The 25,617-nt window shown below is 64.3% G+C and overlaps 1 protein-coding gene across 6 annotated transcripts; it reads left to right on the top strand.

The window, feature by feature from the left end:
* Window positions 1–1,301: 1,301 nt before the first annotated feature.
* Window positions 1,302–24,583, top strand: ADGRB2 (adhesion G protein-coupled receptor B2). Of its 6 annotated transcripts, none has more exons than XM_048969232.1 (32): window positions 1,302–1,400; window positions 7,266–8,079; window positions 11,368–11,451; window positions 12,449–12,613; window positions 13,445–13,609; window positions 14,361–14,525; window positions 15,185–15,349; window positions 15,417–15,518; window positions 15,596–15,702; window positions 16,022–16,216; window positions 16,298–16,366; window positions 16,453–16,561; window positions 16,657–16,803; window positions 17,395–17,470; window positions 17,561–17,663; window positions 17,753–17,796; window positions 18,632–18,758; window positions 19,200–19,303; window positions 19,576–19,678; window positions 19,861–20,011; window positions 20,206–20,275; window positions 20,374–20,440; window positions 20,526–20,611; window positions 21,066–21,164; window positions 21,820–21,991; window positions 22,060–22,143; window positions 22,294–22,333; window positions 22,488–23,113; window positions 23,367–23,402; window positions 23,669–23,773; window positions 23,860–23,913; window positions 24,025–24,583. In XM_048969232.1, the coding sequence occupies exons 2-32, from the start codon at window positions 7,281–7,283 to the stop codon at window positions 24,211–24,213; spliced, it is 4,608 nt and encodes a 1,535-aa protein (XP_048825189.1). In that variant the 5' UTR covers window positions 1,302–1,400; window positions 7,266–7,280; the 3' UTR covers window positions 24,214–24,583. The 6 variants fall into 6 exon arrangements, with proteins under 6 accessions (XP_048825189.1, XP_048825186.1, XP_048825191.1 ...); XM_048969229.1 differs by having other exon boundaries at window positions 22,060–22,155; XM_048969230.1 differs by lacking the exon at window positions 1,302–1,400 and adding an exon at window positions 3,556–3,760 and having other exon boundaries at window positions 22,060–22,155.
* Window positions 24,584–25,617: the final 1,034 nt, after the last annotated feature.

Genomic DNA, 25,617 nt, shown 5'->3' with positions numbered 1-25,617 from the left:
TTGGAAGCATATCAAGCATGTGGCCCTGCAGCCCCAGTCAGCTGCAGGAGCAAACAGCCATCGGGAAGCAGAGAGTGTGACCCGGGGAGCTGTGGGCTCAGGATCGCCCTTCTGCTCCAATCTGCACTGATCTGTGTTTACAGACACGGCCCAGAATATCCTCCAGTGATGTCTGAGCCACCGCTGCTCTCCCTGGCGTAACGAGCAGCCCGTGAGCTGCTGTGCTTTCCTTCAGCCTGAACCCAGAGGGGACAAGTGCCTGTCTGGGGACGTGGGGTCAGGCACCAGCAGGCTGCAGGGACGAGGGGGGGATGGAAGGAGACGATGGGCACAGCGTGGGCACGGCCCTGTGTGCAGCTGCACTGTGCTGGGCTGGATGCTGCCAGCAGTGGTGGGTGATGGAACGGCGCTGGGTCAGTGCTTGGTGGGCACAGAGCTGCTCTCAATCCCCCACGGGCCACCACGGTGTTGAGGTTCACCCACACAGGGCCCAGAGCAGGGGGGAACGCAGACCTCCTGCACCTACTGCAATTCCTGCAGCTGCTGCATGCGCTGCAGCTCTTTGTTGGAGGGGTTGCAGCTCCCCGCCATCCTCCCGCAGGACATTCTGGTGCCACACACACTTGTTCCACATGTGTGCAAGCACTGTGTGTGCCGAGCACACTCCTCACCCAGCGAGGTGCTCCCTGTGCCACACTCCCTGCAGATCGTGCTCTGCACACACGTGCAACGCATCTGCTGCACACGCAGCACCACGCAGCAGCGTGCTGAGCGCCCAGCCGTGCACACTCATGAATGCAACCCGGCCGCTGCGTTCACAAACCCAATCCACGCGTGTGCACCTTGCAGCCCGCACAAAGCAACCCCCACACGTGCACCCTGCACATCTGCACGCGCACATCGCACGCTCCCGGTTTGCACAACAGCCATTTGCACATGTGCGCCACCCCGCCCCCCACCCCCCGCTCCGCGTGCACGCGCAGCCAGCGCACTTCCCCCCTCCCCCCCCCCCCACCCCGCACCATCCCAGCGGCCGCCCCCTCCCTTCCAGCACCGATAGGGGGGGGACACCCCCTCCTCCCCCCCTCCCCTCCCCTCCTCCCACCGCCCGCGGTCTCCTTAAGGCGGCGGCGGGGCCGCGCACTCCGCCATGCCCGCTGCTGTCACACCGCCCCGCATGCAGCAAGTGCCCGAGCCGCGCGCGCCGCCGCGTTCCTCCGCCACCACCGCCGGGGCCCGGCGCTCCGCGTGCCCGCTGCCGGCCCTGCGCGCCGCCGCTTCCTTCGCCGCGCTCCCCCGGGCGCTCCCGGGCACCGGCAGCCGCCGCCGCCGCTCGGGGATGGCCATCCCGCTGCACGCCGCGCCGCGCCGGGGCTCCACGCGCTGCTGACGGAGCGCAGGTAAGGGCGGCACCGAGCATCCCCCCCCCCCCCCCCCCCCCGGTGCGCCGAAACCCCCCTCCCGGTGCATCGAAGCCCCGTCCCGGTGCGCCGCTCCCCCCCCTTCCCGGTGCACCGAAGCCCTTTTCTCCGTCTCGCCCCGCTGTGCCCAGCCCCGGGGTGCGGTGCGCTCGGCGGGGGCGGCAGCTCTGCGGGCTGCGGTTCCCGTTCTGCCGCTTGGCACAGCCCCCGCTCCGCCGCGCTGCGGGAGCTCCGGCCCCGGGGAACTTTCCCGCACCGGCGCCGGGATGCGGTGCCCCCGAGGGCGGCCCCGGCCCCCGCTGGAAGCTGCGGGGCTGCGGCGCTCGGTTCGCACCGGGCGTGCGCGGGGTGCGGGTCCACAGCGCTGCCCCTACGACACGGAGGTGCCCACGCGCGGGTGGGCGCTGCGCGGCACTGTGGCATCGCATCCGCGGGGGTTCGGTTGCCTGAGCGGTGTCCTCGCCAGCCCCGGTGTGGGCACGCGCGCGCTGCCAGCCTGGCACCCGTGGGTGTGTGGCGTGTGCCTGTCCCCACGCCGGCACCGCGGTGAATGGGCAGCGTGGGCACGGCGCTGGCACCGCACCAGGGACAGCGTGCGGCCGTTCCTGCGCGGGGCTTTGTTTGGTCAGGGGCTGCACAGAGCCCCCAGTGCAGTGCTGTGGGGTGAGCGGTGCCTGGGGAGCGTGGGCACGCAGTGAGGACACACACGTGGGCACCGAGCGTGTGCTGGCATGGGCACGTGTGCAAGTGGCAGTAGGATCTGGGGGAGAATGGGGAGAGCTTCCCTTCCCTTCCCTTCCCTTCCCTTCCCTTCCCTTCCCTTCCCTTCCCTTCCCTTCCCTTCCCTTCCCTTCCCTTCCCTTCCCTTCCCTTCCCTTCCCTTCCCTTCCCTTCCCTTCCCTTCCCTTCCCTTCCCTTCCCTTCCCTTCCCTTCCCTTCCCTTCCCTTCCCTTCCCTTCCCTTCCCTTCCCTTCCCTTCCCTTCCCTTCCCTTCCCTTCCCTTCCCTTCCCTTCCCTTCCCTTCCCTTCCCTTCCCTTCCTTTGGGACCTATGTGCTCAGGGATGTGCAGATGGAGCGATGCCACATGTGTCCCTGTGTCACTTGTTGAAGCACCAGGAGGATCTGTGCAGCCCCATTCTGGCAGTGTGCGCTGTGGCTCGCGGTGTGTGAGCAGCCCTCTGCTTTTCTAGGTCATGGCACTGCTGCTGTGCTGGATGCCGCCTGGCACCGCTGACGTGGGGATTTGGCCCCAAGGAGGCGGCCCTGGGGTGGCCGAGCTGCGCTGTGCTGAGCGTCTGGCTGTGGTTTTGGGGTGGGTGATGCTGATAGATGGGGCATGTGGTGTGGGACTGGGCTGAGCGGTGCTTTGGGGAGGCACTGGGAGCAGTGGGGGCTGAGCCCTGCCCCACGGCGGCTCGGTTTGGAGCCAGGCTGTGGGAGCCAGCGTTGGTGCTCATGTGGTCCCAGCACAGAGGAGGTGGGGAGGAGCGGGGCGGCCACAGCTGTCGTCACTGTCACTGTGGCTCTCGCTTGGCTGCCCCCTGGCCGCCCTCATCGGGTTGCTCAGAGCCCCATTCCCCAGTGGGGTTTGGCACCGCGGACACTGGAGGCGGCTGCAAGGCGGCGTCAGCCCCTCTGTGCTGGAGCCTGGCAGCAGTTCCTCCTCGAGGCCTTTTCTTCCCACACACTGCTTTTGATCTAAGGAGTTCGCCAGGAGCTGGGATGCTACAAACCTCAGTCTGAGCTGGAGAGAAAATGGACACAGACCTGTGGGTGCTGCCATCATTGCCTGCATCCAGGCTGTTTCTATATGGAACCACGGGAATCGATGGGTTTTCCTTCACCTGGGCTGTGCCCATCGCTGCTGAGTGACAGATATGGGGCAGGACAGCCCCATCCCCACAGGCTCCCTGTACTTTCCGTGCCCCACAGGAGGGGATGCGGCAGCCCCGCACTCAGACGGACACACGGACCTTTTGGGACCTGCCTACTTTGACGCCTCGATGCTTCTCCAAGGGAATTTGGACCAGGGCCCTGCAAATTCACTTCCTACCACGCTGCCATCCTCTAATGGGGACGAACCTGGCCCGGAGCCACCCGACTCGGTTGCCAAACATCAAGGCTCCGTCTTTCCTCTGTGCTTGCAGGGGCCACCGCGTCCCTCTGCTCTCAGCCCATCTATTCATTCTCAATGTCTGCTGAAAGCAGGGTGGATCCAAGCTCTTCTCCTCCCCAGAGAGCAGCACCTCGGAGGCTCCTGACGCATCCAGCTCCAGACAAAACCAGGGACTACTGAACCCCCACCCCGCACGCATCCACTTACTGCTGCTGCCTGAAGGTCTGGTTTGGTGACCTCCTGGAACCCCCTGCCCCTTGGCATGGTGTTGGGGGGGCAGGAGAGAGGGGCAGGACGGGTCTGTGCAGTGGGAGCAGCGTTCCAGTGGCACTGGGATGGCAGAGGGAGCAGCCCAGTGCCGGACTTGGGGGGGCCTCACTGCTGATGGGGTGTGGGCTGTGCTCACACCATTCCCTGGCAGAACGCAACCCTTAATCCCAGCGGAGATCCCCCCGCGCCGTCTCCCAGCCTTGCTTCTGGAGCGGAGTTTTACCAACAGCAGTTAAGTAAAATAAATAAAAAGGCCTGTGCTTGCCAGTGGTAGCGCGGCGCGGCCACTGATTGGCAAAGCGGCCCCATTAATTACGGCTCCGCGCCGCTGCCAGCCTGCGTGCTTCAGGAACGGCGGTGGCAGCGAGCCGGGAGGCACGGCGCTGCGGGGGGGGAGGAAACGGGGAGCGAGCAGGGAGAGGGGCGGCAGCGGGGGCAGGGGGGGATGCGCTGCAAAGCCACCCCCGAGCCGAGCGCACACGGGTCGGTGCTCGCGGCGGCACCGGCGCGCAACGCCTGGGCGCACACGTGTGCACGTGCGTGCTTCGCAGGGTGCCGCGTTCCGGGGGGCCGAAAGGGGGGAAGGCTGCGCTTTCGGTGCTCCGCTCTTTCATCCGGCGGAGTTCAGAGCCTCAAGGAAGGATGGAGAGGCCGCGCCGGCGCTGGGTGCGGGCGGCAGCAGGAGGTGAGCGCAGGGGCGGCTCTGAGGCTCCCGCTGCCTTTGAAGCAGAAGCGAAGACGCCAGGAGTGGGAGGCGGGCGGCTCACCTCGTGGGGAAGAGCTCGTTAGGGAGCTTTGCTCGCCGGCGGTCACCGCTGGGCAGCTGCGATGGGATGGAGGCGCTCCGTGCCCGCAGCCGCGTGGCTGTGCGTCCTGCGCCGAGCCGTGCCGCGCTGTGCCGAACCACCCACCGTCCCACTCCTCCTGCCGTTGCTTTCCAACCCGCTGCCCGGTGCTGCAGCGCTGCCCCGCGCCGTGCCCTGCCCTGCTCCCTCACCTCCCGAAGTCCCGCTGATCGCGTGTCTCATTCAGCCTATTAACAGAACACTGCCCGGCTGAAAAGCGTGTCGCTTAAAACCCAAATCTCCTTTACTTTGCTATTAATCGTTTCTCAGATTATTAATGCTGGCAGGATTTAGTGACGCCCTCTTATCGCTTTTGGGGCGGTGTCTTTGTTTCTACCACTGCCTGGCACAGAGAAACCTCTGCTCCCAGCACCGGGGCTGGGCAGATGGAGCTGTGCGGAGTCCCCCATGAAGTCGCCATTAATGCAAAGATCTTCAGGAAAACAGCCTGTGAGCACAGCTGGGGTGTTGCGGTGCAGGGCAGCGCCTCCTCCTGCTGCTGGAACCTGGAGCGATGCAGGATGCCGGCAGCAATGGGGAGATGTGGGATCCCAGTGGTGATGGAGCGCTGCCCACTCCCCAGCGGAGCCGCCACGCCTCCCCCTGTGGCACAGCGCTGTCATTTCCATGCCGTCGTTTCCCGGCTCTGTAATGGCTCTTTAAAAGCTTTAATTAAAAACCCAGCCCTCCCCTCAGCCCGGGCGGGGAACAAAGGGAGATGAGAGGGGCTGGAGCAGGCTGCAGTGTGCCAGCAGTGCCAGCGGTGCCAGCGGTGCCAGCAGCAGCTCCCACAGCCCCGTGAGGCGCTGGGATGCAGCAGATCTCCGGGGGCAGCAGGGATCCCCGCAGCCCACAGCTCCCAGCATGGCAAGGTGTGTGCTGGGCTCCCCCCTGCACGAGGGATGGGGCCGTTTTGGAGCACTGGGACGGCGATGCTGCACGGCGCGATGTCCCCACGGCGGTGCCAGGTGGGGCTGGTGGCAGCCTCGATGTCCCCGAGCCTCTCTGCAGCACTGTGTCCCCGCGGGTCACTCGGTGCCCCAGCTGTTCAATATCTTCTCAGGCTCAGCGTGAGGCCCAATGAAATATTTTCACTGCAGCAGCAGCAGCACTCGCTGCAGGGAGCGGGGCTGGTGCTTAACAAGGCCTTCGGCAGCGGCTGTGCGCTGGTGCTGGGAGCATCCTGGCTCTGCTGTGGGGCTGGGCTGTGGGATGCTCCTGTAGGGCAGCGTGGTTGGGATGCAGGGAGCCGTGCTGGCTGTGCTGGCAGAGGGGCAGAAGCGTTCCCTGCTCGCTGCTGCCGGGTGAGGGAAGCAAGCACCATCTTGTGTCCCTGCCAGGCTGCGGGAGCCCCGCGCTCAGCTCGCTGCAGAGTGGAGCGTGTCCCCATCTGACCTCCTCCTCCCCTTCCTCCTCCTCCTCCTCCTTGCCATCCCTAAAGCTGCACATGGTCAGATCCTCCAGGGGACCCCGTGATCCTGACGGTGTCTGTGATGCCTGCAGGGCTCTGGCAGGGGCACGGCGCAGCTGCTTGTGGGGTCTCCCGTTGAACGGGGCTGGAGCAAAGCAGTGCTTCCATTCATTCCCCCCCTTTTTACACTTGGGGGTCCCACCTCCATCCTGCCCAACCGCCGCCTGCCGTGCCTTCCTCCCCATGCACGTGCTGCCGGCACTGAGCCCCTGTGCCTGTTGCATGTGAGCTGGATTATTTTTAGCTCCCTAATGTGCCCTGCACCGCTTCAGCGCAGCCTCAGCCGCAGCTCTGGCTCCTGCCCTGCGTAGGGGAAGCCCGGCTGCCAGCAGTAAGGGTAGGATTTGGAACATGGAAGAGCCTGAGGGTGAAGGGGCACCTCGCAGCCCTCTCCAGTTGTCCCCTTGCCCCACAGAGCAGTGCTGATGGGCGATCGGTGTCCTTGGCTGCTGTAAAGCTGCCCTCTGGTCCTGCTTAAAAAGGCCACCGCGTGCATTATTTTGTTAATGAGTTCTTGAACAGCTATTGACAGCAATGCTCTGCATGCTTGGTGTGGTACCCAAGAAATAGGTGTTGGAATGATAGCTCACCCCGTGCTGGGGTCTTGGTGTGGGAGGTGTGGATGCTGTGACAGCAGGGTGTCCCAGTGAGCTGTGGGGTGCAGGGGGGCTGCAGGATGAATCCAGAGTGCTGTGCCTGCTGGGCAGTGCTGGTCGGGGCTGCAGGAGGGATCCCTGCAGAGGCTGTCAATCTCAGGGATGTGCATGGAAATGGGATGGCAGCAGGGTCCTGGGTGCTGTGCAGAGCCTGGGGGCTGTGTTGCAGGGGGTGGCATTTCCCACGGTGACCCCCAGCATCTGTTCACTGCACAGCTCCTGCCCTTGAGCGAGCAGGGGCTGCAGCGTTGGTGGCTTTGGATCACAGCTCCCGGTTCAGTGCCATGTGCTGCCATCATGGAGGTCACCGCAGCACAGTGGGTTGGGGCAGCACTGGGTGAGGGCTGTCCCCTGGGGGCTGGGGGCACCCGATGTGCCTGACCCCCCCTGCACCAGCTCCGCACTCCTGGTGCAGCTCCCTGTAAGCATCCATCTGCCTGCCCATTTGTCTTGTCTGCTTATCCATCCATCCATCTCTCCCACAGGGCAAATGCCATAGGATGACCGCTGCTGGTCCCCTCTTACTGGCTGTGATATCGTCTGTCCTGTGGCTCACGCGGGGCTTTGACCCGGCTCCCAGCGCCTGCTCCGCTCTGGCCTCCGGCGTCCTCTACGGCTCCTTCTCTCTCAAGGACCTCTTCCCCACCATCTCCTCTGGCTGCTCCTGGACCCTGGAGAACCCCGACCCCACCAAGTACTCTCTGTACCTCCGCTTCAACCGTGAGGAGCAGGTGTGCACCCACTTCTCGCCCATGGTGCTGCCGCTCGACCACTACTTGGCCAACTACACCTGCGAGCCGCGCACGGAGCCCGCCAGCCCCCCGCCCTCCCCACACCCCGAGGAGGAGGAGGAGGAGGAGGAGGGCGAGGAAGCCGAACTGGAGCTGTGCGAGGCCGCGGGGCCCTTCACCTTCCTGCACTTCGACAAGAACTTTGTGCAGCTGTGCCTGGCGGCGGAACCCGAGGCTGCCCCGCGTCTGCTGGCCCCGCAAGCGCTGGAGTTCCGCTTCGTGGAGGTGCTGCTCATCAACAACAACAACTCCAGCCAGTTCACATGCAGCGTGCTGTGCCGCTGGCTGGAGGAGTGCCTGCAAGCCCCCGGCGCCCGGCGCTGCGGCCTGACCCACGCGGGTTGCAGCTGCCAAGCAGAGAGCCCCCCGGCACCGCGGCACAACGGCACACGGCTCCCCACCACCCGCACGCCTGCCCCGCCGCCCGCTGCCACCCCCCAGTGCTGCCCCCAACCTGAGCTGCATTCTGCCAGTGGCAATGAGTTCGAGCTGCCCGAGGTCCCCCATGGTGAGTGGGGCGTGCTGGAGGGTGGTGGGATGGGGTTTGGGGCTGGAGACAGAGTGGGGACGGTGCAAAGGATGGATCTTGTTCATGCACACTCCTGTCCCTCATTGGGCGCTGTGCTCTGAGCAGGGAGAATGTGAATGGATGGATCCTGACCAGGCACGCACCTCGGGAATGGAGGTGCAAATCCACATCTGGTTGTGGAGAAAGGGGGTTGGACTCGATGATCTCTGGAGGTCCCTTCCAACCCCTACAATTCTGTGATTCTGTGAAATATGTGAAGGATGGATCTTGCTCATGCAACTTCTCAAGGTGGGGGGGGGGATGCAAAATGGGCTCTGCACTGAGCAGAAACACCACGCAAAGGATAAATCCTGCTGCGTACACTTCCTGAGACAGGAGGGTGCCCAGCGTGTGCAGTGCACGGAGCTGAGAACCCACACGAGGGGTAAATCCCTCCCATGCCCACTCCCAGCTCTGGGTGCTTCTCTCTGAGCAACACGCTGAGCTCCCAGAGCTGCAGCTCGCTCTGACCAGCCCAGCCCCTGCGCTTTGCCACGGCTCTTTGAGCACAGCCTGTGCAGCCCCAGGGCCTCGCTCTCCTCCTGCGTGGCCGCGCTTCTGCTCGCCTGACCGCGAGCCTGGAGCAGGAGCGCTGTCACTCTGCATTGGTGCAGACGTGGAAAACAATTTGCAGGTAAAATGACCCTTTCCCACGGCAAATTACCCTTGACTGCTGCAGCCCGTGCTCTTGTTATTCCAGGCAGGATGGCACGGCCGGGCTGTTAACCAGGCACAGCAAAGCCATTTGCTCAGGATGGAATTGCGGCAACAAATTGCAAGCAAAGCAGTCGTGCCCCCCCTGCCCTGAGCAACGGGGCTGGGCTGCTGGGGAGCCTCCCATCCCAACGCGCCCTTTGCACGTGGCGCCGTCCCTGGTGCTTTGGGAGCACATCTGGCCAGATGTTGTTCCCCTGTGCCAGCCCCAGGCGCTGCAACGAGGAGCTTAGCTGCTCGCTCTTTATCCAGGGCACCGCTGCTCCCAGCAGATTAGGTGGTGGCGATGGGCTGTGTGTATATGTATAATTTCATTGGGCTTTAGCATTTATTTCAGGAGCTAAATGTCATTACGGGCAGATCCCCCAAATAAATCCCCGGTCCGTTTCAGCTGCGTGGCTATAAATCGCCTCATCCTGATGGGAGCTCCTTGATCTGATTTTTTTGTTCTCCCCCCCTTCCCTCCCCACTTCAAATGCAGCTCTGCATGGGAGGATTAAGAGCAGAGCGCCGGGTCCAGGTGCCATCCCATTGCACTGCATCCCTGTTGCACTGCATCCCCACGCACACCGGGCGCTCACGTGCGTCACTGCGCCTGGAGCACAGAGCATCCTTCATGGCAGCGAGGGGTTGCTCCCACCTGGCCTCCCCCGAGCCCCCCGGGGGGAGAATGGGCTCCTTTCAGGGCGGCAGCGGGGCTGGGGCTGAATGGCGCCTGTGAGCAGAGCTTGGCGGGTGCCCAGCACTGATCTCACCGGCTCTCCTCCGCCGAGAGCCGCAGCCGTTCGGGGCTGGCATCGGCCCAGCAGCTCCCGGGGCCTCCCCGTTCCCAGCCACGGCGGTGCCACGGGGTCCCCGTCCCCAGCGCTGTCCCCTTTTACACTGTGGGAGCCAAAGGGATGCAGCCCTGTTCCCAGCTGTGGCAGTGCCATGGAGTTCCCATCCCCAGCGCCGTCCCTGTGCACCACGTACCCAAAGGGATGCAGCCCCCGGAGTGCAGCATCGTGTGGGTGCACGAGTCCACAAAGGCAGAACTGCCCCACTGGGTGGATGGAGGCTTGGGGCATCATGAAGTGACTGCTTGTGTCACAGCTGTGCTGCCCGTATTTCTGCCATTGGGCTCTCAGCCCTCCAGCTGTGCAGCTCATGGGGCCGCGGTGCCCTTTCCACTGAAACCACTGCCCCACAGCAGCCCCCGCCATGGCAGTGATGCTGGGAGGAGGCTGTGGGCTCCCAGCTTTCATGGACATGGCCACCGTTGGGGGGGTCAAACTGAAGGACCCCCTCCTCGCAGCAGCGGCGTTATGGGGAACCCCAGGTCAGGTGCTATGGGTGCAGCAGGGTCTGGGCATGGCTGTGGGCAGAGCCCTGCAGTGAGGACTGGGGATTTAGTGCTCTCCAAAGAAAATTGAATTTGGTGTCTCTGTCGAACACAGCTGGGCAGAGCGCCCTCATATATCCTCTGGATTTATGGCTTCCCCGGGCTCTCGCGGGGATGTCTGTAATTGCACTGTGCTGTTCTCAGGGCCGGGTGGCCCTATGGCTGAGCAGCACCTGGTGGTCCCCCGTGTCCCCAAGTGCTGCAGAGTGGTGCACACAAAGCGGGGCTGCATCCCAGCACAGGGCAGAGCCAGGCAGGGTCATGAAGGCGAGTCGGTAAATTTGAGTCTATCTTCTGGCACTGCAAAGTGACAGCACAGGAGGTGCTCCGTGCCTGCAGCCATAGATCACCTGTGTGCATGGCACGAGGAGCACGGCTGGGTGCTCCACATCCCCGTGTCACCTCCCGTCCGTCCCGTGGGGACGTCGCTGTGCTGAGGTGGTCACACCATCCCAGCTGGCCCAGCAATGGGGTGCCGTGGGGCTTCAGGCTGTGTGTGCCACCTGCACCCTGATGCCTGGGGACATCGGTGCCACCTCCATCCCGATGGCACCGCGCCGCTCCCACCGCTGGGATCACATCGGTGTGCTGGATGTGGGGACACAGAGGGGTCCCAGGAGGATCTGGATGGGGAGGTGGGGTAAGGCTGCCCCCGTGCCTCTCTGCTGAGCCCTCTGTGTGCCAGTTAATTTCACGCCAAATGCTCTTGATGGATCTCTTGTTATTTTTGGTGAGCTGAGCCATAAATTTGTGCCACCTCACTGCAGCAATCTGTTCGGTGGGGAAGGGAGAGCGCCGCCGCTCGCTGCCATTCGGGTGCCCAGGGGTGCGCTGGGGACATCGGTACCCTGGAGCACATGGATCAGTTACAGCCCACGCAACCAAAATGCAGGGGCTGGCAGAGGTGTGGTGCATTTTGTGCTCAGCCATCTGTGACCCTCACACACCGTGAAGCCCCACAGTGCTCAGCATGGGGCTGGGCGTCCTTGTCCCACTTCACAGCATCCCCATAACATCCCATCCCCACTCTGTCCCCACGTCCCCGTGCCCATCCCCGTATTTGCCGTCCCCACAATGTCCCACATCCGTGCCCGCCCCCCTCCTGCTCTCACTGCAGCCCTTCTCTCTTCCAGGCAATGCTGTTGAGGAGAACCAGAAGGTGAAGACGCAGTGGCCACGGTCGGCGGATGAGCCAGGGGTGTACATGGCCCAGACAGGTACAGGAGGGTGAGGGATGGGTGGCTCTGCACAGAGTGATGGGTGATGCAGACAGAGTGACTTCCTTTGCTTCCAGCCCACGGACAGACTTCATTTGTTCCATTTATACATTTTTCCTCTGTGCCTTCCTCCGAGGGTTGTAAAGCAAAAAAAAAAAAAAAAAAAAGAAAAGAAAAGAAAAGAAAAGAAAAATCTATTAATTGTTTCGTTCAAATGTATTTATTTGGCAAATTCATCTGGGTAATTGGAGTGCTGTGCTCCCCCTCCCCAGCACCTCCTGATTGATGGGCCTGGAGGCGAGCTGGGAGATGGATGGGCCCCAGCACTGCTCCGTGTGCCCAGCATGCAGATCTCCCACAGCAGGCTCCTACCCCACGGAGCTGCTGGGTGCAGCCTGGGGCATGGGAACACCCACTGTGGGGGGCACCCAGCCCCACTGCCGGCCCCAAATATGACCCCATGGGAGGGATGGCCCCATCGCCCCATGATGCAGGCAGCTCGGAAGGAGCAGAGCCTGCCTGCGGGACAAGTTTTGTCCCCTTCAAAGCCTTTTTCCATGTATTCCTTTTTAATTTAAACTGATGGCCTTTTCTTCTGGTCTGTCCAATAGCTTCAGGTAGATCATCAAGCTTCATCAGAGCTGGGTGCTTGCAAATGTCAGCAGTGTGGCTGTGCGGGGAGGGCGGGTGGTGCTGCATGCCGCAGGTCTCCCAGGGCACCCAGAGGTCGTGCAGGGCTGGGACTCCACACAGGGTCAGATCTGCACAGGGACTCTGAGAGGTGTCAGATCTTGTGCCCTGACCCATTTTCCAGTTGGAGCAGCAGTGCCATAGCGGGGGCTCCTTCACCCTGCTTGCAACCTCGGTGTGCTCGTGCTCGCTGTGCCTGTGGATGCTGCCCGTCTCCAACCCCGTCCCCAACTCCAACCCCATCCCCAAAGGGTCCGCACGACTCTCCCCACGCTGTCCCCATCCCTCACACCCTGTCTCCCCCCAGGGGACCCCGCAGCAGAGGAGTGGTCGCAGTGGAGCGTCTGCTCACTGACGTGTGGGCAGGGCTCCCAGGTGCGGACGCGCTCCTGTGTCTCCTCTCCATATGGGACGCTGTGCAGTGGGCTGCTGAGGGAGACACGCACCTGCAACAACACGGCCACCTGCCCAGGTATGGGGCACTGGGGAGCAGGGGGACGTGCAGGGATGGGGACGGCAGCGCTGTGCGTTTGTGGAAAATGGGGGGAGCGAGGATGCGGCTTTGTGCAGCTCGTTTCCCCATCATCTCACCTTCCCTGGGGCATCGAACCTGGGGAGCGCTGTGCCTGGGGAACAGTGCAGTGTGTGCGCCCCATGGCGTGGGGCTGGGGTCGGGAAGCCACCGGTAGCTGATCCCAATCTGTGCGTGGCAGGAGGTGGCCAAGCTGCCTGGTGCTCATAGCAGGATCATGGGCAGGAGCAGCAGGATGGATGCCTGCTGTGCCCTGTGCACTGAGGGGGCTGTGCATCTTGTGTGGGGCTGCAGGGAGCAGTGTGTCTGCAGCAGGCAGGCTGTGCACTCCATGACATGTTTGTGCTCCCCTGGGTGCGGGAGCTGATGGGGACATCTCAGCTCACAGAGCATCCTTTAGGATGCCTGGGGAACTGCGTGGTCCCTGGCTGCTTCCAGATGAGCTGAGCTCGTGTAATGTGCACACACACAGAGGCTGTGCACATGGTTTGGTGCCAGGGTGAGCAGGCACAGCGTGCACACACCACTGGGAACCCAGCAGGGAAGCTGGAGCTGGGCAGGGAGCCACGTGGCATCACTGCTGCCTGCTTGGAGCTGGTAGGGCACAAAGGTGGGGAGGGTACAGCTGTGCCATGGGATCATGGCCAGCGGTGCCCCCAGGCACAAGGGGTCTGCAATGTCCAGGACCCCTCGGTGCCAGGAGGAGGGGAAGCAGGGAGGCTGCAGCCCAGGGAGCCAGGTGCGCCGTGACGGCCTTGTGCTGTGTTGCAGTTCACGGTGCCTGGGAGGACTGGTCCCCGTGGAGCCTGTGCTCGGTGACCTGCGGGCGAGGGGCCAGGACCAGGACGCGGCGGTGCGTGGCCCCGCAGCACGGAGGGAAAGCCTGCGAGGGCCCCGAGCTGCAGGCCAAGCCCTGCAGTATCGCGACCTGCCTGGGTCAGTACCACTCCCCTCTCCCCCTGCTCCGTGTCCCCAGCCCTGGGACAGCCAGGAAAAGAGCTGAGAGTGAGGGCTGTGCTCCCAGCACAGGGGCTGCAGTGATGCAAGGTTCAGGCATTGCAGCCACGGGGACATGGGACAGCGTGGGGAGGACACAGGGGTGCATCCCACGCAGTGGTCCCCATGGAGAGCCAGCCGTGCTGCAGGGCCCTGGAGCCCCCACCATGGGCATGAGGAGCCATCCCCAGAGTGTGCTGCACTTGGGGTGGCACGGGAACATCGTGAGGCACTGGGGAGGTGCTGGAGGCAGCAGAGGGCTCTGGCTGCCTGTGTTTGCCCAGATGCTGTGTCGGAGCCGTGGGCTGCAGGGACACCCCGTGAGAGGTGCAGTGATGCAGGAGGAGCGCGAGGTGCACTGCGTGCACCCACCATCCTCGCCACGCAGGGCTGCGTCCCCACTGCGCGTTGTGGCTTTTGTCACCCGGAGTGCTGGAATCTGTCGGAGTTCATGGTGCAGAGCGGTGCTGCGGCGTTGCTGTGCTGTAGCAGCAGTGCTGTGGGGTCGGGGTCGGTCCTGGTGAAGAGACCCTGATGAGGGCACAGCTCGGTGCTGCCAGCTCAGCTTGGCCACGTGAAGCGGCGCGTCGTTAGGTTGGACCCGTTGCACGCAGAGCGCGGTGCGGGCGGTGGGCAGCTGGGGCTGGCGCTGCGCGGGCATTGACCCATTTCTCTCCCTTTGTCCCCACAGTGGAAGGGCAGTGGTTGGAGTGGGGCGCCTGGAGCCGCTGCTCCGTCACCTGCGCCAACGGCACCCAGCAGCGCACGCGCAAGTGCAGCGTCTCAGCCCACGGCTGGGCAGAGTGCCGGGGAGCCCACGCCGATGCCCGCGAGTGCTCCAACCCCATGTGTCCCAGTAAGGCTCCGTGTGCTGGGGGGGGGGGTCGGGAGGGATGCGGCATGATTCTGCCTTAATGCTGCTGTGGTGTCGCTGTCGGTGTTGCGAAGCTGCTGGCATGCTTGCGGGGTCACCGTTGCGGAGGGGGGTGCATGGGGAGCAGGACAAAAGCACAGTGCTGGGGTGCAGCAGCCGCCCAGCTCGCGCTGGTTGCTCCCTCCAGCTGGAGGAGATCTCTGTGCTGCTCATCCCTGCTGCTTCTTGCACCGTGCTGAGTACCCATCGGTACCTGATGGCTGCAGGTCCTGGTGCACGCAGCGCAATGGTGGGACTGAGATCTGACCCCATCCCACTGCCCCGCAGGGTCCTGGGGATCAGGAATGGGGACACGGGGCTAACGGCTGTGCCCTGTCCTTCCCCCGTCCTTCATCTCTCCCTGCATCAGCTGCAGGTGTGGAGGGAACTGGGTGTAGGGTGGGGTGGGTGCCCTCAGGCTGCCAACAGCGGGCCTGCAAGGGGGGGGATGTTTCTCCTGTTGGAGAGATTTAAGTTACTGACTCTGCAGTCAGCAGCGCAGTGGGAGCACAGCCCTGCCCCGTCCCCATCCCCACATGGCACTGGGTGTCGCTTGTCGCGCTCAGCAGCCCGGGGCCCCCACGGTGTCCCTGTCCCCACAGCCGACAGCAAGTGGGGCCCCTGGAACCACTGGAGCCTCTGCTCCAAGACGTGCGACACGGGTTGGCAGCGCCGCTTCCGCATGTGCGAGGGCACCGGCGTGCAGGGCTACCCCTGCGAGGGCACGGGCGAGGAGGTGAAGACCTGCAATGAGAAGAAGTGCCCAGGTACGGGGCAGCCCCCAGCGCCCACCCAGGGGCCGGGGCTGTGTCTGACCCCCTTCCCGCCCCACAGCCTACCACGAGATGTGCAAGGACGAGTACGTCATGCTGATGACCTGGAAGAAAACCGCAGCGGGGGACGTCATCTACAACAAGTGTCCTCCCAATGCCACAGGTGAGGGGCGTGGGGCGAGCTTCCCCCCAGCCCTGGGGGTGCTGCCATTGAGCCCCCAGCCCTTGTTTCCCCTGCAGGGTCCGCCAGCCGCCGGTGCCTGCTGAACCCCCACGGGGTTGCATACTGGGGTGTGCCCAGCTTCGCCCGCTGCATCTCCCACGAGTATCGATACTTGCATCTCTCAGTAGGTGCACGCTCCGTCCCCTGTCCCCGTGGGTCCGCAGTCCCCGTCCCTTGCTGTCCCCATGCAGGGTGGGTGTCCCCCTAGCACGCTTCCTGCTCCACAGGGCGGTTATTTCATCGCCCTGTGGGTAACCGTGTGGGGAAACTGAGGCAGGGTGGGGAAGGCAGTCACAAAGTGACTCTTGCGATGGAAAGACCCTCTGGCCCCTTTTTCCTGCTGCTTCCCTAATTAGTCTGATTAGTTCTGGGCATGGCAAGGGATGAGGGCACCTGCTGGCCACCGGGTGACACCGCTGTCCCCTGCCCTCATCCTGATCCAGCTGCGGGAGCACCTGGCCAAGGGGCAGCGAGTGCTGGCGGGTGAGGGCATGTCGCAGGTGGTGCGCAGCCTGCTGGAGCTGATGGCCCGCAAGACCTACTACAGCGGGGACCTGCTCTTCTCCGTCGAGATCCTGCGCAACGTCACCGACACCTTCAAGAGAGCCACCTACATCCCGTCCTCTGAGGATGTGCAGGTAGCAGGATGGGGGCACTGCTGGGTGCTGGTGGGGGTGGTGGTTGTCCACCCCCGGTGCCACTGAGCCCCGTCCCTGCAGCGCTTCTTCCAGGTGGTGAGCTACATGGTTGATGCAGAGAACAGGGACAAGTGGGAGGACGCACAGCAGGTGAGCAGCGTGGCCGTTTGTCCCCACGAGGTGCCCCTACGGTGTCCCATGGGGGGGATGTACGCCAAGCTGCCTGCTGCCCACAGGTCTCTCCCGGCTCCGTGCACCTGATGAAGGTGGTGGAGGACTTCATCCACCTGGTGGGGGATGCACTGAAGGCGTTCCAGAGCTCGCTCATTGTCACCGACAACCTGGGTGAGCGACGGGCAGTGGGGTGGGATGGGTGGGGGTCCTGGGGTGGGGGGTCCTGGGGTGGGGGGTCCTGGGGATGACACCTGCTGTGCCCGCAGTGATCAGCATCCAGCGTGAGCCCGTCTCTGCCGTGTCCAGCGACATCAACTTCCCCATGAAGGGCCGTCGGGGCATGAAGGACTGGGCACGCAGCTCTGAGGACAAACTCTTCATCCCCAGGGAGGTGCTGAGCCTCGCCTCTGCCGGTACGGGGGTGGGCAGGGGAGTGAGTGTGCACATGTGTGTGCGAGTGGATGAGCGTAGGCATCCTGGAGTCTGCACCGGTGTATGTGCATGTCTGAGCAAGCATGGGTGTGAGCACGCTCTTGCCTCTTTGTGCACATACACGTGAGTGCACACACATGTGAGTGCACACGCGTGAGAACGCGCCTCTCTGGCTGTGTGAGCAGACGTGTGAGGACATGTGAGTGTGCACCTGACCCTTTGTAGTGTGTCCATGTGTGCACATGGCTGAGCATGCACGTCCAGGGGTCTGTGTCAGCACGAGTGTGCACGTATGTGAGTGCATGACTGAGCGCACAGCTGCAAGTGTGCACGCGTGTGCGGGTGGCATGATGCCTGCTCATGATGCCTGCTCATGATGCCTGCTCATGTTGCCTGCTCATCTGCTGGAGAGCAGCGTGTGCCTGTGCTGCAGGGCCGTGTGCTCCCTCCTGCGTGTCCCAGCGGCTGTGTGTGCCTGCTGGGTGCATGTCTGCAATGCGTGCACACGCGTGTGCTGGGCAATGGCTCTGTGCCTCCCTGCGCCGCAGCACCGCTCTCCGTCCCCTCTGCAGAGCTGGATGAGTCGTCCCACTTTGTCATCGGGGCCGTGCTGTACCGCACGCTGGGACTCATCCTGCCGCCCCCCAGGTGAGTGGGGCTGTCCCCGTGTCCCCCTGTCTTCACGTCCGCCTGTCCCCATGTCCCTGTGTCCCCACCGCAGCTGCCTGCTCCCCACAGGACCCCGCTGGCCGTCACCTCCAAAGTGCTGATGGTGACGGTGCGCCCACCCACCAGGCCCTCTGAGCCCCTCGTGCTCGTGGAGCTCTCCCACATCATCAATGTGAGTGTCCCCTCGGCCCCACTCCTGCCCCATGTGGGGAAGGGCACCCCGTGGGGCCGGGTCCAACCCGTCCGTCTGTCCATCCGCAGGGCACATCCCACCCGCAGTGCGTCACCTGGGACTACTCGAGGACGTGAGTGGGGCGCGGGGATGGGGTGGTGGGGGGAGGTGCTGTTCCCATGGCCTCAGAGGCACCGTGGGGAGTGGGGCCAGTGCCATCCCATGCTGAGCCCCTCCGGCTGGGGGATAATTTTGCCGGTGCGGGTATCGATTTGCTTCAGCATGACGCTGGAGACAGCTGCCTACAGCCTGCCAGATGCAATTTGTTAGCGCAGTGCTTGCTGCTGTGGCAGGAGAGAGGAAAAGTAGGGCACGGTGGGGGGGGGGGCTGCATCATGGGGTTGGACACAGCACCCCTGGGCGCCCTGCACCTTGGCATCCCTGGTGCCAGGACAGCCCCACTGGTGCTGGGTGGTGCCGTGGTGATGGCTGTGGCTGTGATGAGCGCGGTGGGTCTCAGTCCAGCATGGGGACACATGTTCCTAGCTGTGCCACAGACCCACAGCTCAGTCCCCTCTGCCCTGTGCAAGTGGCACAGCATCCCCATGGGCTCCCCATCCCAGCACTGCCTCTTGCAGGGCATTGACCCCACAGTTGCAGAGGGGGAGCATTTGCCCCCCTGAATTTGAGTTTGCAGAGGGCATTCCTGTGCTGGGTGCTGGGGAGCCCCAGGACTGCTTACACTCATCCCTCCAGGCCTGGACCCCTCTGTCTGGCTGTCGCCCCCCAGCCTGGATGGGATGATTGCAGACTGAGGCTCCAGGGGGGGATCAGTGCTTTGTGCCATGCCTTGCACCCCAGGCACTCACCCTGGGGGGGTGAGCGAAGGGTTAATCCAGAGCTGCGAGGGGCTGTGCGGTGGTTTGATCAAATTGCTCTCTCCCTCTTGTGCTTGTCCCATTAATCAGCGATGCTGGCTTGGGAAACTGGGACACGGAGAGCTGCCAAACCCTGGAGACCCTCCCGGCGCACACCAAATGCCAGTGCCGCCGGCTCGCCACCTTCGCCATCGTCGCACAGCTGCCCAAAGACCTGGTAGGGGGCGGCGAGTGGGGATGGGGACAGCAGGTGGGGATGGGAACGTTGCAGGGCACGGCTGAACGGGGGTCCTGGGGTGGGGGTGAGGAGGTGTTGCGGCCGTGGCACTGAGGGGGGGTGCAATGGGGGATGTCAGAGCTGGAGGGGGGGGGGGGTTCCCACTGTTTGGGATCCTGGAGTCCCAGGGATGCGCTCGGGTGGTGTGGGCTCTGTTTAGGGGATGGGTCTCAACCCTTGTGGCATAAGGCCCCCGCCCTATTGCTATTCTGCCCACATCCCCTGTTGACATGGAGATGGGCACGGGTCCCCAGGAAGGTGCCTTGGCCACACCATTGCCACTGCCCACATGCTCAGGGGGTCCCCAGTGGGAGCAGAGGGGTCCAGCAGGGAGATGCCAAGGGGAGGCTGGGCTGAGACTCTCCCTCCTTTACTCTTCAGGCCATGGACCCCTCGGGCAGCCCATCGGTGCCGCTGATGATTGGCTGTGCTGTGTCCTGCATGGCCCTGCTGACGCTGCTGGTGATCTATGCTGCGTTCTGGAGGTGAGCATCCAGTTGGGTGGGGGACTGGGGGGCACCCAAGGCATGACAGAGGTGGGGAGTGGGGTGGGAAGGGGGCACAGCATGAGCAATGGGATCAGCTCGGTGTGATGCCATGCAGGGAAAGGTGACATCAGGATAGGGTTATGGTTGGGGTTAGGGTGGGCACCATCCCTGAGTCGGGGCAGCTCATGCAGCAGTTTGGAGACAAGGGACGGGAAGGGGATGGGGAGGGGACAGTCCAACCCCCCAGCCCCACACCTCTCTGCCCCCAGGTTCATCAAGTCAGAGCGCTCCATCATTCTTCTCAACTTCTGCGTCTCCATCCTGGCCTCCAACGTCCTCATCCTCGTGGGGCAGACCCAGATGCTCAGCAAGGTGGGCACCTCACCACACCCCCCACGCGCTGCATCCCACCCCCAGCTCCCAGATTGGATTTGGATTAACTCAATCTCGAGATTAAACGCTTTGTGTGACGGCTTTGGCGCAACCCTCACTGCGGGCACAGGATGTTAACCGCCGCCGCGCCGCATCCCCTGAAATTCCCCGTGTCCCCGCAGGGCGTTTGCACCATGACGGCCGCCTTCCTCCACTTCTTCTTCCTCTCATCCTTCTGCTGGGTGCTGACGGAGGCCTGGCAGTCCTACCTGGCGGTGATCGGCCGCATCCGGACACGCCTGGTCAGGAAGCGCTTCCTGTGCTTGGGATGGGGTAAGGGCTGGCGGGATGGAGGATGGGGCACCATGCGACTTTCCCATTCCCTGCGGGGTTGTTGGAGCCCTCGTAAGGAATGGAGGCAAGGCGGAGAGCAGCGTGGCCCCATTTGGCTTGTGTTCCCTGTCCCCATCCATTGGGGCTGTCATGGAGGGGGGGCCAGGGGCACAGCACCTCCCTCCCTTCTCCAGGTTTGCCAGCACTCGTGGTCGCCGTCTCCGTTGGCTTCACACGGACCAAAGGCTATGGGACGGCAAGCTAGTACGTGGGGAAGGGGGGCACACCAGGCTGGGGATGGGGATGGGGAGCGGGCGGGGGGCATCCCCTCCCCACACCCCTGACCCCCCCGGTCCCCGCAGCTGCTGGCTCTCACTGGAGGGCGGTCTGCTCTACGCCTTCGTGGGACCCGCAGCCGTCATTGTGCTGGTAGGACGGACCCCCGCGGACCCCAGACCCTTGCTGTGTGTCGTGGGGGCCGTGGTGCCCTAACCCTGGCTCCGCTCCCCCCAAGGTGAACATGCTGGTGGGCATCATCGTCTTCAACAAGCTCATGTCCCGCGACGGCATTTCAGATAAGTCCAAAAAGCAGCGAGCTGGGTAAGTGCCCTGCGCCTGGCGGGACTGTGCGGGGCCGGCGCGGAGCCCCCTGCCCTGCTGTGGGGCTGGGGGCTGCAGGGGCTCATGGGCACGGGGTGAGCATGGAGCAGAATTTGTCACACCGGTGGGAGGTGGGACTGAGGCTGGAGCAGCCCTTTTGCAGGGGGCTTTGGGGGCAGCGCATGGGGAGGGGGCTGTCACCCCAGGGAGAGGGGCTGTGGACCCCCCTTGCTGCCGCTTGGCCACCGCTGCAAATCATTAACAGCTCTGCTGCCCCAACTAACCCTCTCTCTCTTTCTTTTTCTCCCTCCATTTGCTTTCTGCCCACGTCCATCCATCCGTCTGTCCATCCATCTGTCCCTCCCGCTGCCCCCCTGCCTTGTTGTCCCCTCCTGCCCCCCCCTGCGTGGCCCGCTCCTGGCCGCGGGGTGCCGGGGGGGTGGTGGGCACGTAGCTCGAAGCCCCCCCCCTGCGGCAGCCTGCTGCTGAAATGCACCAAGTGCGGCGTGGTGTCCAGCGCGGCCATGACCTCCGCCACCGCCAGCAGCGCCATGTTAGTGCCCGCCACGCGCCCGCTGCGTCCCCACCCCGAGCACAGCCTGTACCGGGGTGGGAGGAGGGGGGGTCGGTACTTGGGGTGGATGCTGGGCACCCCCGTGGGGTCGGGGATGGGGTGTGAGACAAGGCTGTGTGCTCGGGGCGGCCCCGGGCGCGGGGTTGCGTGCCCCCTGCAGCCATCCCCCCCGCATGGCATGGCTTCTGCCATCACCTCATCGCCGGGGTCGGGGCATGGGGGCTCTTCTCCTCCCGCTTGGAGTGTGGGGACTGGGGGAGGGCAGCATGGGAGCCCTTTCCTGGCGCTGAGACCCCGGGTGCTGGTGGGCCCCCCATCCACCTGACGTCCCTATTGCAGGGGACGCATCCCCATAAGGCAGTGCCAAATACCTCCCTTTGTTCTACGGGAGGGTGAGGGCCACCCCGCGGCCCCCAGCGCCCTGGGACTGATGGGGGGACAAGGAGCTCCCATGACCCTCACCCACACGTGGGTGAGCACCGGACTGGGGACCATGGCCAAGAAAAAGGGGACCCGGGGGAGTGCTCGGATGCTGCACGTGTGGGTGCAGCAGTCGGGGAGCAGTCGGGGTCTCGGGGCTGTGTCAGTGCACCCCACCGGTGGGCTCACCCCCTGCCCTCTCTCCCTGCCCCAGGGCATCGCTGTGGAGCTCCTGCGTGGTCCTTCCCCTGCTGGCGCTGACCTGGATGTCGGCCGTGCTCGCCATGACCGACCGGCGCTCCATCCTCTTCCAGGTCCTCTTCGCCGTCTTCAACTCCGTCCAGGGCTTCGTCATCATCACTGTGCATGGCTTCCTGCGCCGAGAGGTGGGCCAGGGGCGCGGGGGCACCCCACTGCCTGCGGGGGACCCCCATCACCGGCTGTGTCCCCGCAGGTCCAGGACGTGGTGAAGTGTCAGATAGGGGTGTGCAGGAGCGAGGAGAATGAAAACTCGCCCGACTCCTGCAAGAATGGGCAGGTGCAGATCCTGGTGAGCGCGGCAGCGCCAGCGCGGAGCAGGCAGGGACCCCCGTGTGCCCCGCAGGTCCCCAAGATGCATTCACTTCCCCACCTCTCTCTCTCTTCTCTCTTTCTCTTTCCCTTTCCCCCTCTTTCTGTGTTTTTATAGACAGATTTTGAAAAGGACGTTGACCTGGCATGTCAGACAGGTGAGGGCTCCCTGTGCCGTGCGCGGGGGTTGGGGACATCGCCGCTCCATGCCATGGAGAGGGCACGATGCTGATGTGATGCCAGCATGTGGGGGCTTGCTCCTTGTCCCCCACCCACCCAGAGGACCCCCTCCAACCCCCTGTCTGCCCGCAGTGCTCTTCAAGGAGGTGAACACCTGCAACCCTGCCACCATCACTGGCACTTTGTCGCGCATTTCACTGGATGGCGACGAAGACCCCAAGCTCAACACCAGCTCAGAGGGCAATTTGGGCTTCTCCAGCCTGCCGGGCAACATCCCCACCGCCAGCATCCTGGTGCAGGTGCCCAAGATGACACCCAACGTGGTGGCGGGTTTGGAGCTGGGCGAGCCGCCGGCGCAGCTGGAGGCACAGGGTCCTGTCTACCTGTGCACCGAGAGCAGCCTGCGGCCCCTGGAGTACGGCTGGCTGCGGGCGCCGGAGCCGCCAAGGGAGAGCGATTATATGGTGCTGCCACGCCGCAGCCTGCAGCCCTTCCAGCGCGAGGAGGGGCCCAGCACTGAGGAAGGGACCCCCCGTCCCACCGGGGCAGGAGAGGGGGATTCCTACCCCGGCTTTGTCTCGGTGGAGCACGTCAACGTGAACCTGAGCCAGCCCTACGGGACGGTGAAGCACCCCTACGGGCTGCAGTTCAAGCAGCACCCCACGGTGCGGCAGATCCTGGCGTCGGAGCTGTCGGAGCGCAGCCGCACCATGCCGCGCACCGTGCCTGGCTCTGCCATGAAAGTGGGGTCCCTGGAGGTGAGTGGGAAGTGAGGAGGGGCGCAGGGCTGGGTGTGCTGGGGAGGGAAGCAGTGGGGAGAAGGGTGGTGAGCGTGCATGAGCATATATGTGTGTGCCAAGGGCTGCAGAGCTGCCCTGTTCCCGTGCTCCCTGCCTGGCACCTGCTGTGCTGGGGATGGCTGTGTGACGCCCGAGGCTCTGCCTTGGCCTGCAAAGACCTTTCCTTGTTCTTGTCCCTCTCCTCCCCACTGCTCTGTGCATCTCCCCCCAGAGGAAGAGGTTGCGGTACTCCGACCTGGATTTCGAGGTGAGCGGTGGCAGCGGGCCGTGGTGGGGCAGGGACCCTCAGCTGTGCCACGTGGGGCAGATGGGGCAGAGCCAGGCTGTAAAAACATCACACCTGGCACTGCAGAACGCTGACTGCCCATCAGATCTCCAGCACTGGGTGGGAACATTTTGGTTTGGTGGGACAGGGTGTCGCTCACAGCCGGACTGTCCCTGGGTGTCCCCACGTGGCAGCTGTGCACCCATGGGTGTGGGTGCGTGTGCTGAGGGCTCTTCTCTCCCCTGCAGAAGGTGATGCACACTCGGAAGCGTCACTCTGAGCTCTATCACGAGCTCAACCAGAAGTTCCACACGCTGGACCGGTACCGGGCGCCAGCTGCCGGCACCATCAAGGTGAGCTCTGGGCTCCAGCAGAGCTGGACACACAGGGGGGATGTGGGATCCTGGGCTGTGGGGCTGAGTGCTGCCTCTTTCTGCAGCGAGAAAAGCGATGGAGCGTCTCATCAGGCGGTGGGGAGAAGAGTGTGGCCGCTGTAAGTGCGGGGCTGTGTGTGGACAGGGATGCAGGGGCACACGGGTGGCTGTGCCCCCTATAGGGCTGGAGCTGTGCAGTGCCACACACCGCAGCCCCGCTCACCCCGCAGGACACCGCTGGCCCCGAGGACCCGCAGCCGCCGGCCGCGCCGCCCAAGCCCTGGAGCACATTCAAGGCGATGACTCTGGGCTCGCTGCCCAGCGCTCACCGGGACCGCCTGGAGCTGCGCTGTGCGGACTGGGAGGGCCCCTGCGCTGGTCTGGATGCGGCCGATGGGGACTTCCAGACGGAGGTGTGAGCCCCGCGCAGGACCAGCTCGGACGCTGTGTTACTCCGTCCTCCTCTGCGCCCGGGGGGATCCCAGCCGTCGGAGCCATCCCCGCGGGGGGACCGCGCACCCCACACTCACCCACCGCTCACTTGCGCACCCTCCCGGCCCCCCCCGGGCAGGACCGGCCGCCGAGGCCCTGGCATCTCCGTTCTTTTCTACCGGGATGTTTCTTCACGCAGTGCACCGTGTGCACGCGCGCGGCGGCCCCGGGCACCCCACGCCCCCCACGCTGGGTAGTGGAACCGTGGCCGGGCGCCCTCGCCCCATGGCCGCCCCCTCCCAGCCGTCCCCGCCGTCCCCACCCCACGGGGCAGGTGCTGTCGTTGTTGGAAATAAAAGTTCACTCTCTGTGGAGCCGCGGGGCCGCCACGCGGTGCTTCGTGTGCCACCTACGGCCCGCGGGATGGCGCTCGCTGGGGACGCGTCTGTCCCAGCCCTGCCTGCTGTGCCCTGGATCCTGATTGCATCTCAGCCCACCCTGACGCACTGCTGTGCAAATGAGAGCAGGAGCTGAGGGTGCTGAATGACACGGTAATTAATCTGCGAGCAAACTTTGGAGGCTGCTGGTGCCCGGGGCAGGGACAGGGGCACAGTCTGAGGAGGAGCAGAGGTGGGGCCCATTCTTGTGGGGCCCGAGGGGAGGACTGTCTGTGTGCTGCATCCGTGGGGAGCTGCACAGTGCAGGGGCAGGATGCAGACCCCCGGAGCGCAGGTCTCTCATCCCCTGGTCGTCCCACTGAGCACTGACTGCATGGCCCAGCTTATCCCAGTGCTGACTGGTTTGGGGCTGGGCTGCAGGCTGCGTGCTGGGAGCGAGGCAGCGCTGGGCTGGGGCCAACTCCAGTTGTGCAACACTGGGGACCGCAGCCTCGGTGCAGGGACTGCAGCTGGGGTTTCCAGGGCGCTGCTGCAGGATGGGGGCACGCAGCCCCCTGACACTGAGTGCTGCTCTCTGGGTCACGGCGCTCATTGCTCAGAACAGCAGCCATATCCTCATGCTCTGGTTGCTTGCTCTTCTCTCCACCACCCCACATCCAGCCCAGCCCAAACTTTGGGGCCGGCTCTGGTTCCTATCTTTCCCTTCCCAGCCCCAGGCAGCAGCAAGCAGCAGCGGCAGGCAATCCTGGGGCATCTGGTGGCAATTAGCAGCTTTCATTACTCATGGAGACGCCATATGGGTGAGGGAACGGAGCCCGCCCTGGCGGTGCAGGATTGCAAAGGGGATGGGAGGGAGTGACGTTCCGTAGGGCTGGGGATGCGTAGGAGGGAGCGCGGGGGTCTTCAGCCCCAAATCCCGTTGGTGGGTGCACGAGGTGTGAGTGGCGTCCGGGGGAACAGGCTTGGAGAGCATCACAGCCATTTTCCATCTGA

The sequence above is a fragment of the Lagopus muta genome, chromosome 23 (genome assembly GCF_023343835.1).
Source record: "Lagopus muta isolate bLagMut1 chromosome 23, bLagMut1 primary, whole genome shotgun sequence".
In the NCBI taxonomy this organism is placed as follows: domain Eukaryota; kingdom Metazoa; phylum Chordata; class Aves; order Galliformes; family Phasianidae; genus Lagopus; species Lagopus muta.
Note: the sequence above shows the minus strand (reverse complement) of the source record. Positions and strands in the feature narration are given on the sequence as shown.

Coding starts and splice junctions, on each gene's coding strand:
- ADGRB2 (XM_048969229.1), top strand. CDS start 7,281: ATGACCGCTGCTGGTCCCCTCTTACTGGCTGTGATATCGTCTGTCCTG. Junction 14,526..15,184: donor CTCCAACCCCATGTGTCCCA/GTAAGGCTCCGT, acceptor CTGTCCCCACAG/CCGACAGCAAGTGGGGCCCC. Junction 23,403..23,668: donor ACTCCGACCTGGATTTCGAG/GTGAGCGGTGGC, acceptor TCTCCCCTGCAG/AAGGTGATGCACACTCGGAA.